Source organism: Pelophylax lessonae, assembly GCF_965119305.1.
Source record: "Pelophylax lessonae genome assembly, chromosome: 10".
Classification (NCBI taxonomy): domain Eukaryota; kingdom Metazoa; phylum Chordata; class Amphibia; order Anura; family Ranidae; genus Pelophylax; species Pelophylax lessonae.
In genome coordinates, this window is record NC_138777.1 from 58,150,618 (window position 1) to 58,165,057 (window position 14,440).

General features: G+C 41.7%; 1 protein-coding gene across 1 annotated transcript in view; it reads left to right on the forward strand.

Annotated features, from left to right (window-relative positions):
• DCDC1 (doublecortin domain containing 1) overlaps window positions 1–14,440 on the forward strand; it is a gene marked incomplete at its 5' end in the record, with an annotated part of 647,338 nt that overhangs the window by 604,219 nt on the left and 28,679 nt on the right. Inside the window, 5 exons of the mRNA XM_082270964.1 lie at window positions 4,160–4,274; window positions 4,360–4,530; window positions 8,388–8,573; window positions 10,975–11,178; window positions 12,339–12,516. Coding sequence (XP_082127090.1) covers window positions 4,160–4,274; window positions 4,360–4,530; window positions 8,388–8,573; window positions 10,975–11,178; window positions 12,339–12,516 — 854 coding nt within the window. The remainder of the gene's footprint in view (window positions 1–4,159; window positions 4,275–4,359; window positions 4,531–8,387; window positions 8,574–10,974; window positions 11,179–12,338; window positions 12,517–14,440) is intronic.

The following is a 14,440-nucleotide window of genomic DNA, read 5'->3' on the forward strand; positions in this document are numbered from 1 at the left end:
AGTGGCACATAATTGTGAAGTGGAAGGAAAATGATAAATGGTTTTCAACATTTTTTACAAATAAATATCTGAAAAGTGTGGCGTGCATTTGTATTCAGTTCCCCTGAGTCAATACTTTGTAAAACCACTTTTCACTGCAATTACAGCTGTAGGTCTCTTTGGGTATGTCTCTACCAGCTTTGCACATCTAGAGAGTGACATTTTTTCCCATTCTTCTTTGCAAAATAACTGTCAGATTGGATAGAGAGTGTCTGTGAACAGCAATTTAAGTCTTGCCACAGATTCTCAATTGGGTTGAGGTCTGGACTTTGACTGGGCAATTCTAACACATGAATATGTATGTTTAGGTCGCTGTCCTGCTGGAAGGTGAACCTCCGCCCCAGTCTCAAGTCTTTTGCAGACTCTAACAGGTTTTCTTTTAAGATTGCCCTGTAATTGGCTCCATCCACCTTCCCATCAACTCTGACCAGCTTCCCTGTCCCTACTGAAGAAAAGCATCCCCACAACATAATCCTGCCACCACCATGTTTCACAGAGGGGATGGTGTGTTCAGGGTGATGTGCAGTGTTAGTTTTGCAGCACAAAAGTGTTTTGCTTTTAGGCCAAAATGTTTTTTGTGATCTCATCTGGCTAGAGCACCTTCTTCCACATGTTTGCTGTGTCCTCTACATGGCTCCTTGCAAACTGCAAATTACTTTTATGGCTTTTTTAAACAATGGCTTTCTTCTTGCCACTCTTCCATAAGGGCCAGATTTGTGGAGTGCACAACTAATAGTTGTCCTGTGGATAGATTCTCCCACCTGAGCTGTGGATCTCTGCAGCTCCTCCAGAGTTACCATGGGCCTCTTGGCTGCTTCTCTGATTAATGTTCTCCTTGCCCGGCATGTCAGTTTAGGTGGACGGTCATGTCTAGGTAGGTTTGCAGTTGTGCCATACTCTTTCCATTTTTGGATGATAGATTGAACAGTGCTCCGTGAGATGTTCAAAGCTTGGGATATTTTTTTTTATAACCTAACCCTGCTTTAAACTTTTCCACAGTTTTATCCCTGACCTGTCTGGTGTGTTCCTTGGTCTTCATGATGCTTTTTGTTCACCAAGGTTCTCTAACAAACCTCTGAGGGCTTTACCGCTTGCCGACCGCCGCAAGTAGATTTACTGCGGCGGTCAGCCCCTGCCAGGCAGAGTGACGTTAATTAACGTCACTAGCCTGGGAGGGTCTGGGGAGCGAGCGCGCGCCCGCGGAGGTGCGCTCCCGCTTCCGCGCGGTCACGGACCCCCCCGCGCGTGTGATCAGCGGACCCGATGTCCGCCGGTCACTCGGCGATCGTCGGGGGAGAGGGAGAATGTCAGGCAGCTTGTGTAAACAAGCCACCTGTCATTCTCCTCGCTGTAAAGACACTGATCACACGGATCTACTATGTAGATCCGTTGATCAGTGTCCTTACAGCTCAAGCCACAGCCAATCACAGTAGAAAGCACGCCCCTAGGGACACACACAGCCCCTCCCTCCCAAATAAAGTTAACCCCTTCACTACCAGTGTATTTTTACAGTAACAGTGCATATGTATAGCACTGATTACTGTAGAAATGTCACTGGTAACCCCAAAAGTGTCAAAAATGTCAGTCAAGGGTCCGATCTGTCCGCCACAGTGTCGCAGTACCGCAAAAAAATCGCAGATCGCCGCCATTACGCGTTAAAAAAAAAAACAACAAAAATGACAAAAATCTTTCCCTTTGTTAGTAAACGCGATAACTTTTGCGCAAACCAATAAAAATACGCTTTTTGCGGTTTTTTTTACCAAACATAGGTAGGATAAAACAAATTGGCCGAAAATGTTAAAAAATTTCGATTTTTACATTTTTTTTGGGGGAATTTCATATAAAAAAATGTGAAAAATATTGCTATTTTTGCAAAATTGTCGCTCTTTTTTTGTTTATAGCGCGTGATCAAAAAATCGCACAGGTGATCAAATACCACCAAAAGAAAGCTCTGTTTGTGGGAAAAAAAGGACGCCAAATTCGTTTAGGTACAGCGTCGCACGACCGCGCAATTGTCCGTTAAAGTCACGCAGTGCCGAATCGCAAAATACCCCCTGGTCTTTTAGCAGGAAAATCCTCCGGGGCTTAAGTGGTTAAAGAACAGCTGCATTTATACTGAGATTAAATTACACACAGGTGGATTCTATTTACCAATTAGGTGACTTCTGAAGGCAATTGGTTCCACTAGATTTTAGTTAGGGGTATCAGAGTAAAGGGGGCTGAATACAAATTCACGCCACACTTTTCACATATTTATTTTTAAAAAATTTTGAAAACCATTTATCGTTTTCCTTCCACTCCACAATTATGTGCCACTTTGTGTTGGTCTATCACATAAAATCCCAATAAAATACATTTAAGTTTTTGGTTGTAACATAACAAAATGTGGAAAATATATAGGGGTATGAATACTTTAAGGCACTCTATGTAATTTTTTAGCAGGTGTATTTTCATTTTATTTCAAGATCGCTTTTTGAGGACGGTAAGCACTGCCACCTGCCTGAAAGAACTCTAAGACCCTGTTCACATCTGAGCATATTTCAGCTCGTAAAATGCTCATCTCTGAAGTCTCAAAACTTCCAACAAGCAAATGGCCCCTGTTCACATATAAGTGTTTTGTCGCCAGAAGCAAAACGCCTGAAGCTCAAAAAAGTACATGAGCTTCTTTCTTTGGCAGATTACAAGCGTTTTTTTAGATGTCGACCTCTGCCTCCAAACACCTGCAAGAAAAAGCCCGGAAAAACTCCTGAAAACGATACGCTCAGGTGTGAATGGAGCCTGAGACATTAAACACCTTTTGTTTTTATAAATCTTAAATGTAATTAACTACTGTAAATTAAACTTAGTTTAGTTGAGCTTTACCTCGCCTTTTCTGTTTAAGCTGCTTTATATGGTGTTACAGTCAGACCTGCACAATTTCTGCTGTTCTTTTTCTTTAACCACTTGCCGACCGCCACACGACTATTTACTGCGGCGGTCAGCCCTGTACAGGCTAAGTGACGTAGTACTATTTCGCTCACCTACGAGACCCACCTGAGGCGCGCTCCCGCCCCTGTTAGTTCCCTGACATGTCCGCGCGAGTGACCGGCGGTTCCGATGTCCGCCGATCACCCGTGATCTCCCGGTGCAGAGGGAGAAAGGCAGGTGGCTAATGTAAACAAAGCCGCCTGTCATTCTCCCTGATCTAACTGCAGAGATCATACGATCCTGCTATGTAGGATCGCATGTCTCTGTGGTTACATCACTAGCCACGCCCCTTTACAGTTAGAAGCACGCCCCTAGGGACACACTTAACCCCTTGATCACGAAAAAAGTTAACCCCTTCCCTGCCAGTGTCATTTTTACAGTAACAGTGCATATGTATAGCACTGATTACTGTAGTAATGTCACTGGTACCCCCAAAAGTGTAAAAATGTCAGTCAAGGGTCCTATCTGTCCGCCGCAATGTCGCAGTCCGGCAAAAAAAAAAAAATTGCAGATCGCCGCCATTACTCGTTAAAAAAAAACAATTAAAATGACAAAAATCTTTCCCTTAGTTAGTAAACGCAATAACTTTTGCGCAAACCAATCAAAATACGCTTATTGCGATTTTTTTTATCAAACATATGTAGCAGAAAACAAATTGGCCTAAAATGTTAAAAAATTTTGATTTTTACATTTTTTTTTGGGAGTTTCATATAACAAAATGTGAAAAATACTGTTATTTTTTTCAAAATTGTCGCTCTTTTCTTGTTTATAGCGCAAAAAGTAAAAATCGCACAGGTGATCAAATACCACCAAAAGAAAGCTCTGTTTGTGGGAAAAAAAGGACGTCAATTTAATTTGGGTACAGCGTCGCACGACCGGGCAATTGTCCGTTAAAGTCACGCAGTGCCGAATTGCAAAATAGGGCCTGGTCTTTGAGCAGCCAAATCCTCCGGGGCTTAAGTGGTTAAAAACCCCAAAAAATGCTTTGTGTCATTGGTGCACCCCATTAATGATTATTTATAAAACATCAATTTGAAAATGTGTACACTCAAAAAAAACAAAAACAAATCGAAACCCTTATGATTCCCCTGTAATGTATGAGCTCATAACTGTATGTCCAAACGTAAACCTTTCTTATTTGTATTTTTAATAGAACATTCCATTTAGCTAGTAACACAGACCTTGTACTGGCACTCTCATTGCCAAAAGTATACCCTGGGGTTAAAGAGCAAGAAATAAGGTTCACAGGATGCCCTATTATTCTTCAGGTAAGACGTGCCATTCTGTAGTCTTATTTTCTGTTTTATGATCTCATTGTGAACCCCAGTTTGAGTTATACTTCTTTCATTACAGAAATATAAAGAACACATCAATGGAGCAGCCAATCAGAAATGGTCTTATGATGATAATAGAAAAGTGCTGATGGCACTTTATAGTGATCAGCTGGATATGGATATCACAGCAGCCATTCACACTTCAGTCTGCACCTATACTATTACCAGTACAGAGGAGATAAGTCAACCGGTAAGTGATCACAGTGCTTAAAGTGTATCTAAACCCAAAAAAATTATTAGATGTGGCGGTTGCTATTTTTAGGAAGTACAGAAAATCCTTCCTCTATAGCAGGGGTCTTAACCACTTTACCACCGGAGGATTTTCCTGCTAAAAGACCAGGGGGTTTTTTGCGATTTTTTACTGCGTGACTTTAACGGACAATTGCGCGGTCGTGCGACGCTGTACCTAAAGGAATTTCACGTCCTTTTTTTCCCACAAACAGAGCTTTCTTTTGGTGGTATTTGATCACCTGTGCGATTTTTTGATCACGCGCTATAAACAAAAAAAGAGTGTAATTTTTGCAAAAACAACAATATTTTTCACTTTTTTTTATATGAAATTCCCCCCCAAAAAAATGTAAAAATCAAAATTTTTTAACATTTTCGGCCAATTTGTTTTACGCTACCTATGTTTGGTAAAAAAAATCGCAAAAAGCGTATTTTGATTGGTTTGCGCAAAAGTTATCGCGTTTACTAACAAAGGGAAAGATTTTTGTCATTTTTGGTGTTTTTTTTTTTTAACGAGTAATGGCGGCGATCTGCGATTTTTTTTGCGGTACTGCGACATTTCGGCGGACAGATCGGACCCTTGACTGACATTTTTGACACTTTTGGGGGTACCAGTGACATTACTGCAGTAATCAGTGCTATATATATGCACTGTTACTGCAAAAATGACACTGGCAGGGAAGGGGTTAACAGTATTGGACAGGGAGGGGTTAAGTGTGTCCTAGGGGCGTGATTCTAACTGTGCAGGGACAGGTCTACTAGTGTAAAAACAAAGATCAACAGTTCTACATAGTAGAACTGTCTGATCTTCACTTTTACACAGGGAGAACTGACAGGCGGCTTGTTTACATAAGCCGCTCTGTCTTTCTCCCGCTGTACCGGCGATCGTAGTGTGACCGGCGGACATCGGGTCCGCTAGTCACACTCCCGCACTCCTCCGTGAACGAGCCGAGGCGGGCGCGCGCCTCAGCGGGCGCACGCCCGCCCGCTATTGGCTCTAGAAGGAGTGACAGGCGAGCGACGTACACCTACGTCACTCTGCCTGGCCGGGGCCGACTGCCACAGTAAATATACTGTGCGCAGTCGGCAACCGGTTAAAAATATGGCCCTCCAGTTGTTTAGGAACTACATTTCCCATCATGCCTAGTCATGTCTGTGAACATCGGAGTTTTACAATGCCTCATGGGATGTGTAGTTCCGCAACAGCTGGAGGGCCGTAGTTTGAGGATCCCTGCTCTATAGATACCATGGAGAAGTGAGACAAAAGGGGACAGGTGGAAAATAAGGGACATTTATAAAAGACATTCCCCATTTAATATACCCAGTAAAACAATAGGTTTGCAAAAATAACCTTTAACATTTAACTGTTGTTATCAGGGTCCCAAACAGTTTGGATTTCCTGTAGTAAATTGTTTTTTTTTTTAATATAGAGATATGAACTATTAAGAACCTAGGACAGGAATAGGCAACCTTCTCACTCCAGCTGCTATGAAACTACAAGTCCCATAAACATTCCAATACTCTGACAGCCATAGGCATAACTCCCAGAGGTGGGGGGGGGGCTTGAGGGGATTTGTGGTTTCACCACAGCAAGAGTGCTAAGGAATGCCCGTCTTTGACCTAGGAAGGATGTAACTTATGCATCCTAAAGTTCTTTTACACTGGGCACATGCCCACAGGTGTAGCTCTCAGAAGCTGCCCACAGTTTAACAACCAATGGCATGTACCTGGCATAAGCTGAACAAATAAATGTCTCTCTCTTACACCTCCTGTCCTGTTTGTCCCCTCGATTGATGACAGGGTACATGACACAGAGGCATGTAGTAAGTCCTGGTCAGCAGATAAACTGATTTTTGCTATTATGTTGATTTTTGCTATGATGTAGATTTTGAAGAACAGGAGCTCATACCAGAAGTCATCACCTGGCTTGGAAAATCAAGAAATAGGCAGAAGTTGGCAGCGGGTGGGCAGCAGAGGTACAGATTTGGAAGAAGAGAGTGTAAACAGGAGCTAGGCTGTGGTCAGTATAACACAGGCAGAAGATAAGCTGATGGTTCCGATTCAAGAAGCAAGCCAGAGGTCAGGTACCAGAGGAATCAAGATCAGGCGTAGTCGGAAGATCATTACTAGGTGTTTTATCCCCCATGTTTGTTAACATGCAAAGAAAGAAATATCAAGTATAGTTACCCACAGTTGTCAGGAGCAGCTAATTATATTATATATATATATATATATATATATATATATATATATATATATATATATATATATATATTATATTTAATTAATTTTTTTTTTACACAGAAGTTACTGAAGTAAAAGGAGAAAAAAACATTTAATATACTTTTTTCGTATTTAATCCCCATTTTAAATGCTACCCATACTTTTGTATAAAGATACTTTAGGCTACCCTGCTAAGCATCCCCAAAGCCTTTTACCCATCCATGCTCCTACCAGATTCACACTGTGCAACCCATGGAAAGCCACACAGCTGCTGCTGAAAATTCTCGCAGACGGCACACAGTTCTTTTGTGCATGCATGGAACTATTTTTTTTGGAATCATACTTAGGTGGATGCAGCATTGGATCGGTGGAGGCATCTGTCCCCCACCAGCTCTAAGACTGGGAGTTGTGCGATCAAACACCACTGATCCCAACCATATGGTCCGACGTCAGCCGACAGCGGGCTTCAGTACGACCTGCTTCCCTGTGATCCACAGGAGAAGTACACCCAAACAAGCGTTGGCTGTACTTCTCTAAAGAATTGGATTTTTTCCATGCATGCACAAGCTGAACTGAAAAAAAAAACACACTAAGAGTTGTTGCTGCAGTGGCTGTTCGGATCATCTTGGGTAACACAGTGTGGATCTGAAAGAAGCATGACCAGATGAGTGTAAAACTTTGTGGGGGGCATGGGGAGGGGTAACAGGTTGGCAACTCAAGCCTACACTTGACAGCTGACATTCTTGGAAGTGTCAACAGGAAGTGTCTAAACAAGGATCTTCATGGCAAGATCACCAGGTATTATTTTACTGAAAGCTGCAGACGAAAACAATTGTCGATCACCTTGTAAAACAGCCCATTCTGTTTATAAGTGTCGATCCACACTAGCGCGACTTGTCAGGCGACTTGTCAGCCTGACAAGTCGCGCTCCCTCGCAGTCCATTGACCGCTACAGGACCCGTTCTAATAGGAGCGACACAAGTCGCTCCGACTTAGAAAAAGGGTCCTGTACTACTTTGGGCGACCTGGGAGCGACTTGCGTAGACTTCCATTATGTGAAGTTCATGCAAGTCGCTCTGAAGTCGTGGTGCATGGCAATGCACAAGTCGCCCCCGAAGTAGTACAGAGTCGTGTCGCCTTAGTGTGAACCGACTCTAATAGAAATGAAAGGCAAAACATTTTTGTTTAGATAAAAAAAAAATACTTTTTTCCCTTTTTATAAGTGATCACATTCGATCTACTGAGCTTCCCAGTGATAGGCTGTACAATGGAGGTGTGTCAGGACAAGTCTGATCATAGGAAAAGAGCATACTGAGTTATTAGCATAGCTAGAGAACTGACCATGGTGTGTTCTCTTGCTTAGTGTAGTAAGTTTTGCATGGGAAAGCATAGAAACTGGCAGAAACCAGTGATTTCACATAAAGGAAGCAATACAAAGAGAACAGGATACTTCCTCATACAAGTACATGGTACAGCAGGCACACATCAGGAATATGAAGTGTTAGGGTAACAAACACATTAAGTTTAGATCTGTTTTAACTTAATGTGCCAGAATAGATGTATAACTTTTTGTGAATTCATGAACATTTGTTATAGGGCTATCTTCTGATCTCACCAAACAACAAAGAGGAAACCGTGACTTGTGTGTCCTGTGCAAGAACCTTAAGACCAATGAGAGAAATGAAGAAAATAAAAGTGGGTACATTGTTCTCTTGTGCCTCAGGACTAAAAGACTCCAACCTAAGTCCTTTAGGACCATTTCAATGTCTTCATGTCGGAAAGGTAACTCATTCAATATTGAATATGATGATTGCTAATGTCATGTAATATTAATATTGTTTGGATTGTAATCTCCCATGGTAGTGCAACTGTACTGTCACCCTTAATTTTGTAACATACTGGGCAGACTGTTATCCGTATATAAATCCTGTTAATTAATAAAACTAACAATAATCATCATCATCAACTTAACATTTCCAGCCTCCCCTTATATGTCATATTATTATTTTTACTTTTTACCAATGCAAAACAAAATTTTTCTACAATACGGTTTAATAGTAGAAGAATTCTCTAATACGTATTTATACATAAATGATAAGTAATTTATACAATTAAGACATTCTATAGCTAAAATTTGCATGATGTGGGTTGGTCCTTCTAAGAAAAAAATTGTGGGGAATACATAAAGGGTGCCTGCGACAAGCCTCCACATGACATAGGGTGTGGGTGACAGATCGATGTGCCTGTTGTGGAAGCATAGTGAGGATGGAGTGTCCATATGCACTGCGCTGTACCTCCTGCCACTGCCGCTGTCCCACAGACAGTGCAGCAGCGGGGAGTTCTGAATCTGGATGGGAAGAACCTGATAGGGATTGTATGAGTGGGTGTATGAGATTGGTGTCCAGAACATCCATATGGCTGCAGCAGAGGGTGATTGAGCTGATGGGGAGAGTTTTCAAAATGATGGCAATTGGATATGGAAGCAAGATATATATTGCCAGCGGTGCGTGACGCATACACAGGTGGGGGATGCGGCAGCCATCTAGTTGGTTGGAAACCAGTATTTGTGGTTTCAACACGAGTGTTTAGGAAGAGGATGATATGCTGTTGATACTTTTCTTGAATGTAAGTTGTTTTTACTTTACCAATAATATATATTTGACAATATTGCACTATGAGAGGTGTCCTACTTGTCCCCACATGAACCGATGACACTACTGGGAGTGAGATAGAGAATTTATGGCCTTACCTGCTTAATTTAAGATTTGCTGCCTGTATTGACCTTTGTGATGAGGGTCAATGCGATTCGGTAAGAGGCTTTGTGATTGGGTGCTGGTGACGATTCTTTTATCACTCATAGAAGATTTCCTGAGCAAAGTGGACATCCTTCTGTTTTTTGCTCTTGGATATGGACATTGATTTTAGCTTGTTTTTTGATTAGCGCTGCACCTATGTTTACAATTGGATATGGAAACTGCTGGAAGGAGTAACACTGGAGTAAATGATGAACAGCATGCGCACTGTGTTCAGGTACAGGAAAAAGATCCCTCCAATAACAAAGTGGCATCAGGGGTGTTTCCTGTCACTGTTTGCCAGAAAAGAGTTGGTCTTCATTACTTCTACTTTTTTTACCTACAAAACTGGGGGTCCTTATTTTTGTTTGCCGCTAGTGTCAGTAAAGTTGCTGAAATGGGCAGCAGGGATTGTTTCATCAGTTGCAGGCCATTTTAAAGGACCAAAGCCAGAAAATTGTCAATAAAGTTTCATTGAATTCCTCAGATTGAGTGTTATGGGTTTCATTTTGGTTGATCTTTGTGAGCCTGTAGGTGTAGGTGATGCTTGTGTGAGCACCAGAGGGAGAGAAGGAAAGAGACATGTATGTATTTTTTGTTTGTGAAAGAATAAGTTATTCCAAACCTGGTTCCTTCAAAGGAATCATAGAAAGGCATCGTAGATATTTCCTTCAGAGATTATACTAGGGGCTATTGGTGTCAATATTATCTGCTAATATTTGCTGACCTATAGCCCCTGCCCACACTTAAGTTGTCCTTTAAGACATGGCCCCCACCCCCCTGAATGCAGCCCACCTGGTCTTATACTTAACTCTGCCCGGTTCCAGAGATCTTCACTGTGTGGTCCTCCTTTACACTTTAATGCAGTCTGGCTAGAGCTTTATATTTTACTAAACATTTTCAAGTACTGGCTACTAGTGATTAACTAAGGTTTGGCTAAATCCAGTTCAGCATGAACCTTCGGGGAGCCATTTCAAGTAGCAAGCCACCGGCCCAATCAGCTGCAGCAAGGCAATTTCTTGCCCCATAGGCACGTGTAACAAGGGTTTGGGGATAATGATATCATTGACCTACTATACCATAAGGCCATATTTGGTCAATGACATTTTCCATATATGGCCATGTGGCCAGGTCAATGATTAAATCAACACCCCTGCCCCTTCCCCTTTCTTACCTGTTGCTGTGGGGTGAAGAATTCCCAGCCCACAGCTGAATGGGCTGGCAGCCTGCTATCATGTAACAGCTTCCCATTGGTTCAGGCTAAACTTTGGCTCATCACTACTGGCTACAATCACCAATGCTATGTATGGTATTATTTTTACATTATGCCACATATTTTGTAACTATATAATATAGATATTTTCTGGCTAAGCTGTTCTGACTTTGTACAGACAGACCTATCCAGTGCTGAAGCAGAACATACGCTGGACTACTTGAAAGATGTGCTGTCCGCTATGAGATCCCAGCGCCATGACTTCAGTATTGCACAGTATATGTCAACTGCTAAAAATTACAGGGCTATAAGAGTGAAGGCCTACAAAAACGGTAGTGGATTCAGGAATGGAAGACTCCTCATTGCTGGGACATTTCTAGAGGTGAGCACTACATTAGGATCTTTGTGAAATAGTGGCTTCTTCTGTTTTACATGGCATGTTGAATGATCAAAAAAGTGATAGCTAATGCTTTATTCCCTTCTTTGTGATTTGGTTAGAGGGCTTTTTTATTCCTTTAGTCCCTTATCACCATAACCTGTATGTTTACATTGTTTTTTTTGGATCCTAAACCCTAATCCTTAGAAGCCATGGTTTCCATACACTGCACTGATAAAGGCAAAAATGCCTAAAACAGTCGTATGTAGTTTGGAATAAATAGCTGTATAATGGACTATATTTGCACTGTACATCAGTGGTTCTAGATGTGCATCTGTCTTATGGGGCATAAAGTAATGTTTTGCATGACTCTGCCCACTGTATGCACATAACCAGGTGTGTCCCCAAAACACCAAAATAAACAAAAAAAACGTTTTTTGGGGACACACCTGGTTATAGACAAAGATTACTATCTTTACCTGTTGGTAGATGTGCATTGCTGAATCTTTGTTTGTCGCGACTACAGTACCGGCACTATATTGTATACCAGTGCCCTATAGTACAACTGTAGGCAAAACTTTATTTTTCTTCTTAGATAGAGAAAGGGAGAGTCATAACCCCTATCAGATCTCTTTCACCAGCCATGTCCCATAGTGGAGATTTCCCTCCACTCCCATAGCCAAACAGGAAGTGAAAGGAAATCCCTGCAAATTAAGGGAATTTTCTGCTACCCCCCCCCCCCCTCCCCAGGTCACCAGATTTAGTGTCCCCATTGTAAGATTTACCACCTATCACTTTTCTAGGGACAACTCAAAATTTGGGATTTCCTTATACTTTAATCTCAATGATAACAGTAAACAAGACAAATAGCAAGGGTGAATCTCCTTACTGGGGACAAAGACAGCAATACAAACTGACAGGGGGTCCAGTTCCTCTCCACTCTATCCAAAACTTAAAAAATGGTTTTGCCTTTAGTAATACACAGCCTTTCCAGAAGAGTAGCTGCAAAGGATGGGCCAACTCACTATTGAACCTTACGGACTAAGACTGGGATGCCATTAAAGTTCATGTGCGTGTAAACATAGGTGTCTCAATACTTTTGGTTATATAGTGTGTGTGTGTGTGTATATAAATAATTTCCCTGTGTTCTTTTGCCATTTGTCCAGCTACTAGACCTCTGTACAAAAGAGCTGGACCTCCCCAGACCTGCCTGCAGGCTATATACTGTAGATGGTACCGTCAGCCTGGAATTTTCTAGTTTGGTCGCTTGGGCTGTGAATGATTTCCATGCACAAAGCAAGGAGCAAATCGGCGATGAGGAGGTTCAAACCGACAACCGAAATGGTGAGAACCTCTTACTAAAGTTCAATTATAGCTTAGGTGTCTTATCTTATAAATCTCAGAGGAAAACCTCCACTATTTTACAGGTTAATGCAGTGTCTCATTCTATATGGATTTTAATATAGTTTATAACTCAATTTACATATACTTGCACTAAGAATAATATTAGGAAGGGGTATGTCATTGCTGAGCTTTTTTTTAAGCCTTGTCTGGCTATCTATGATTTCAACGTAAAAAGCATGAGCAAAATAACGTCATAACCAATGCTCCTCATATTAGTTTAACCACTTAAGCCCCGGAGGATTTGGACCAGGGTTTTTTTTTGCGATTTTTTACTGCGTGACTTTAACGGACAATTGCGCGGTCGTGCGACGCTGTACCTAAACGAATTTGACGTCCTTTTTTTCCCACAAACAGAGCTTTCTTTTGGTGGTATTTGATCACCTGTGCGATTTTTTGATCACGCGCTATAAACAAAAAAAGAGCGTAAATTTTGCAAAAATAACAATATTTTCACATTTTTTTATATGAAATTCCCCCAAAAAAAAAGTAAAAATCAAAATTTTTTAACATTTTTCGGCCAATTTGTTTTATGCTACCTATGTTTGGTAAAAAAAAATCGCAAAAAGCGTATTTTGATTGGTTTGCGCAAAAGTTATCGCGTTTACTAACAAAGGGAAAGATTTTTGTCATTTTTGGTGTTTTTTTTTTAACGCGTAATGGCGGCGATCTGCAATTTTTTTTTTCGGTACTGCGACATTGCGGCGGACAGATCGGACCCTTGACTGACATTTTTGACACTTTTGGGGGTACCAGTGACATTACTGCAGTAATCAGTGCTATACATATGCACTGTTACTGCAAAAATGACACTGGCAGGGAAGGGGTTAACTTTATTGGACAGGGAGGGGTTAAGTGTGTCCTAGGGGCGTGATTCTAACTGTGTAGGGACATTCCTATTGGTGTAAAAGCAAAGATCAACCGTTCTACATAGTAGAACGGACAGATCTTCACTTTTACACAGGGAGATCTGACAGGCAGCTTGTTTACACAAGCTGCTCTGTCTTTCTCCCTTCACAGGAGCGATCGCAGTGTGACTGGCGGACATCGAGTCCGCCGGTCACACGCACTGACTTGTCTGTGAACGAGCCGCGGCGGGCGCGCGCGCGCCCGCGATAGGCTCGCAAGTCAGTGACAGGCGAGTGACGTACCGATACGTCACTCTGCCTGGCCGGGGCTGACCGCCGCAGTATATAGTCGTGCGGCGGTCGGCAACTGGTTAAAGTCAACTACTTAACCACTTAAGCCCCGGAGGATTTGGCTGCTAAAAGACCAGGGGGTTTTTTGTGATTTTTTACTGCGTGACTTTGACGGACAATTGCGCGGTCGTGCGACGCTGTACCTAAACGAATTTCACGTCCTTTTTTTCCCACAAATAGAGCTTTCTTTTGGTGGTATTTGATCACCTGTGCAATTTTTTGATCATGCGCTATAAACAAAAAAAGAGCGTAATTTTTGCAAAAATAACAATATTTTTCACTTTTTTTTATATGAAATTCCCCCCCAAAAAAATGTAAAAATCAAAATTTTTTAACATTTTCGGCCAAATTGTTTTACGCTACATATGTTTGGTAAAAAAAAATCGCAAAAAGCGTATTTTGATTGGTTTGCGCAAAAGTTATTGCGTTTACTAACAAAGGGAAAGATTTTTGTCATTTTTGGTGTTTTTTTTTTTAACGAGTAATGGCGGCGATCTGCGATTTTTTTTGCGGTACTGCGACATTGCGGCGGACAGATCGGACCCTTGACTGACATTTTTGACACTTTTGGGGGTACCAGTGACATTACTGCAGTAATCAGTGCTATATATATGCACTGTTACTGCAAAAATGACAATGGCAGGGAAGGGGTTAACTTTATTGGACAG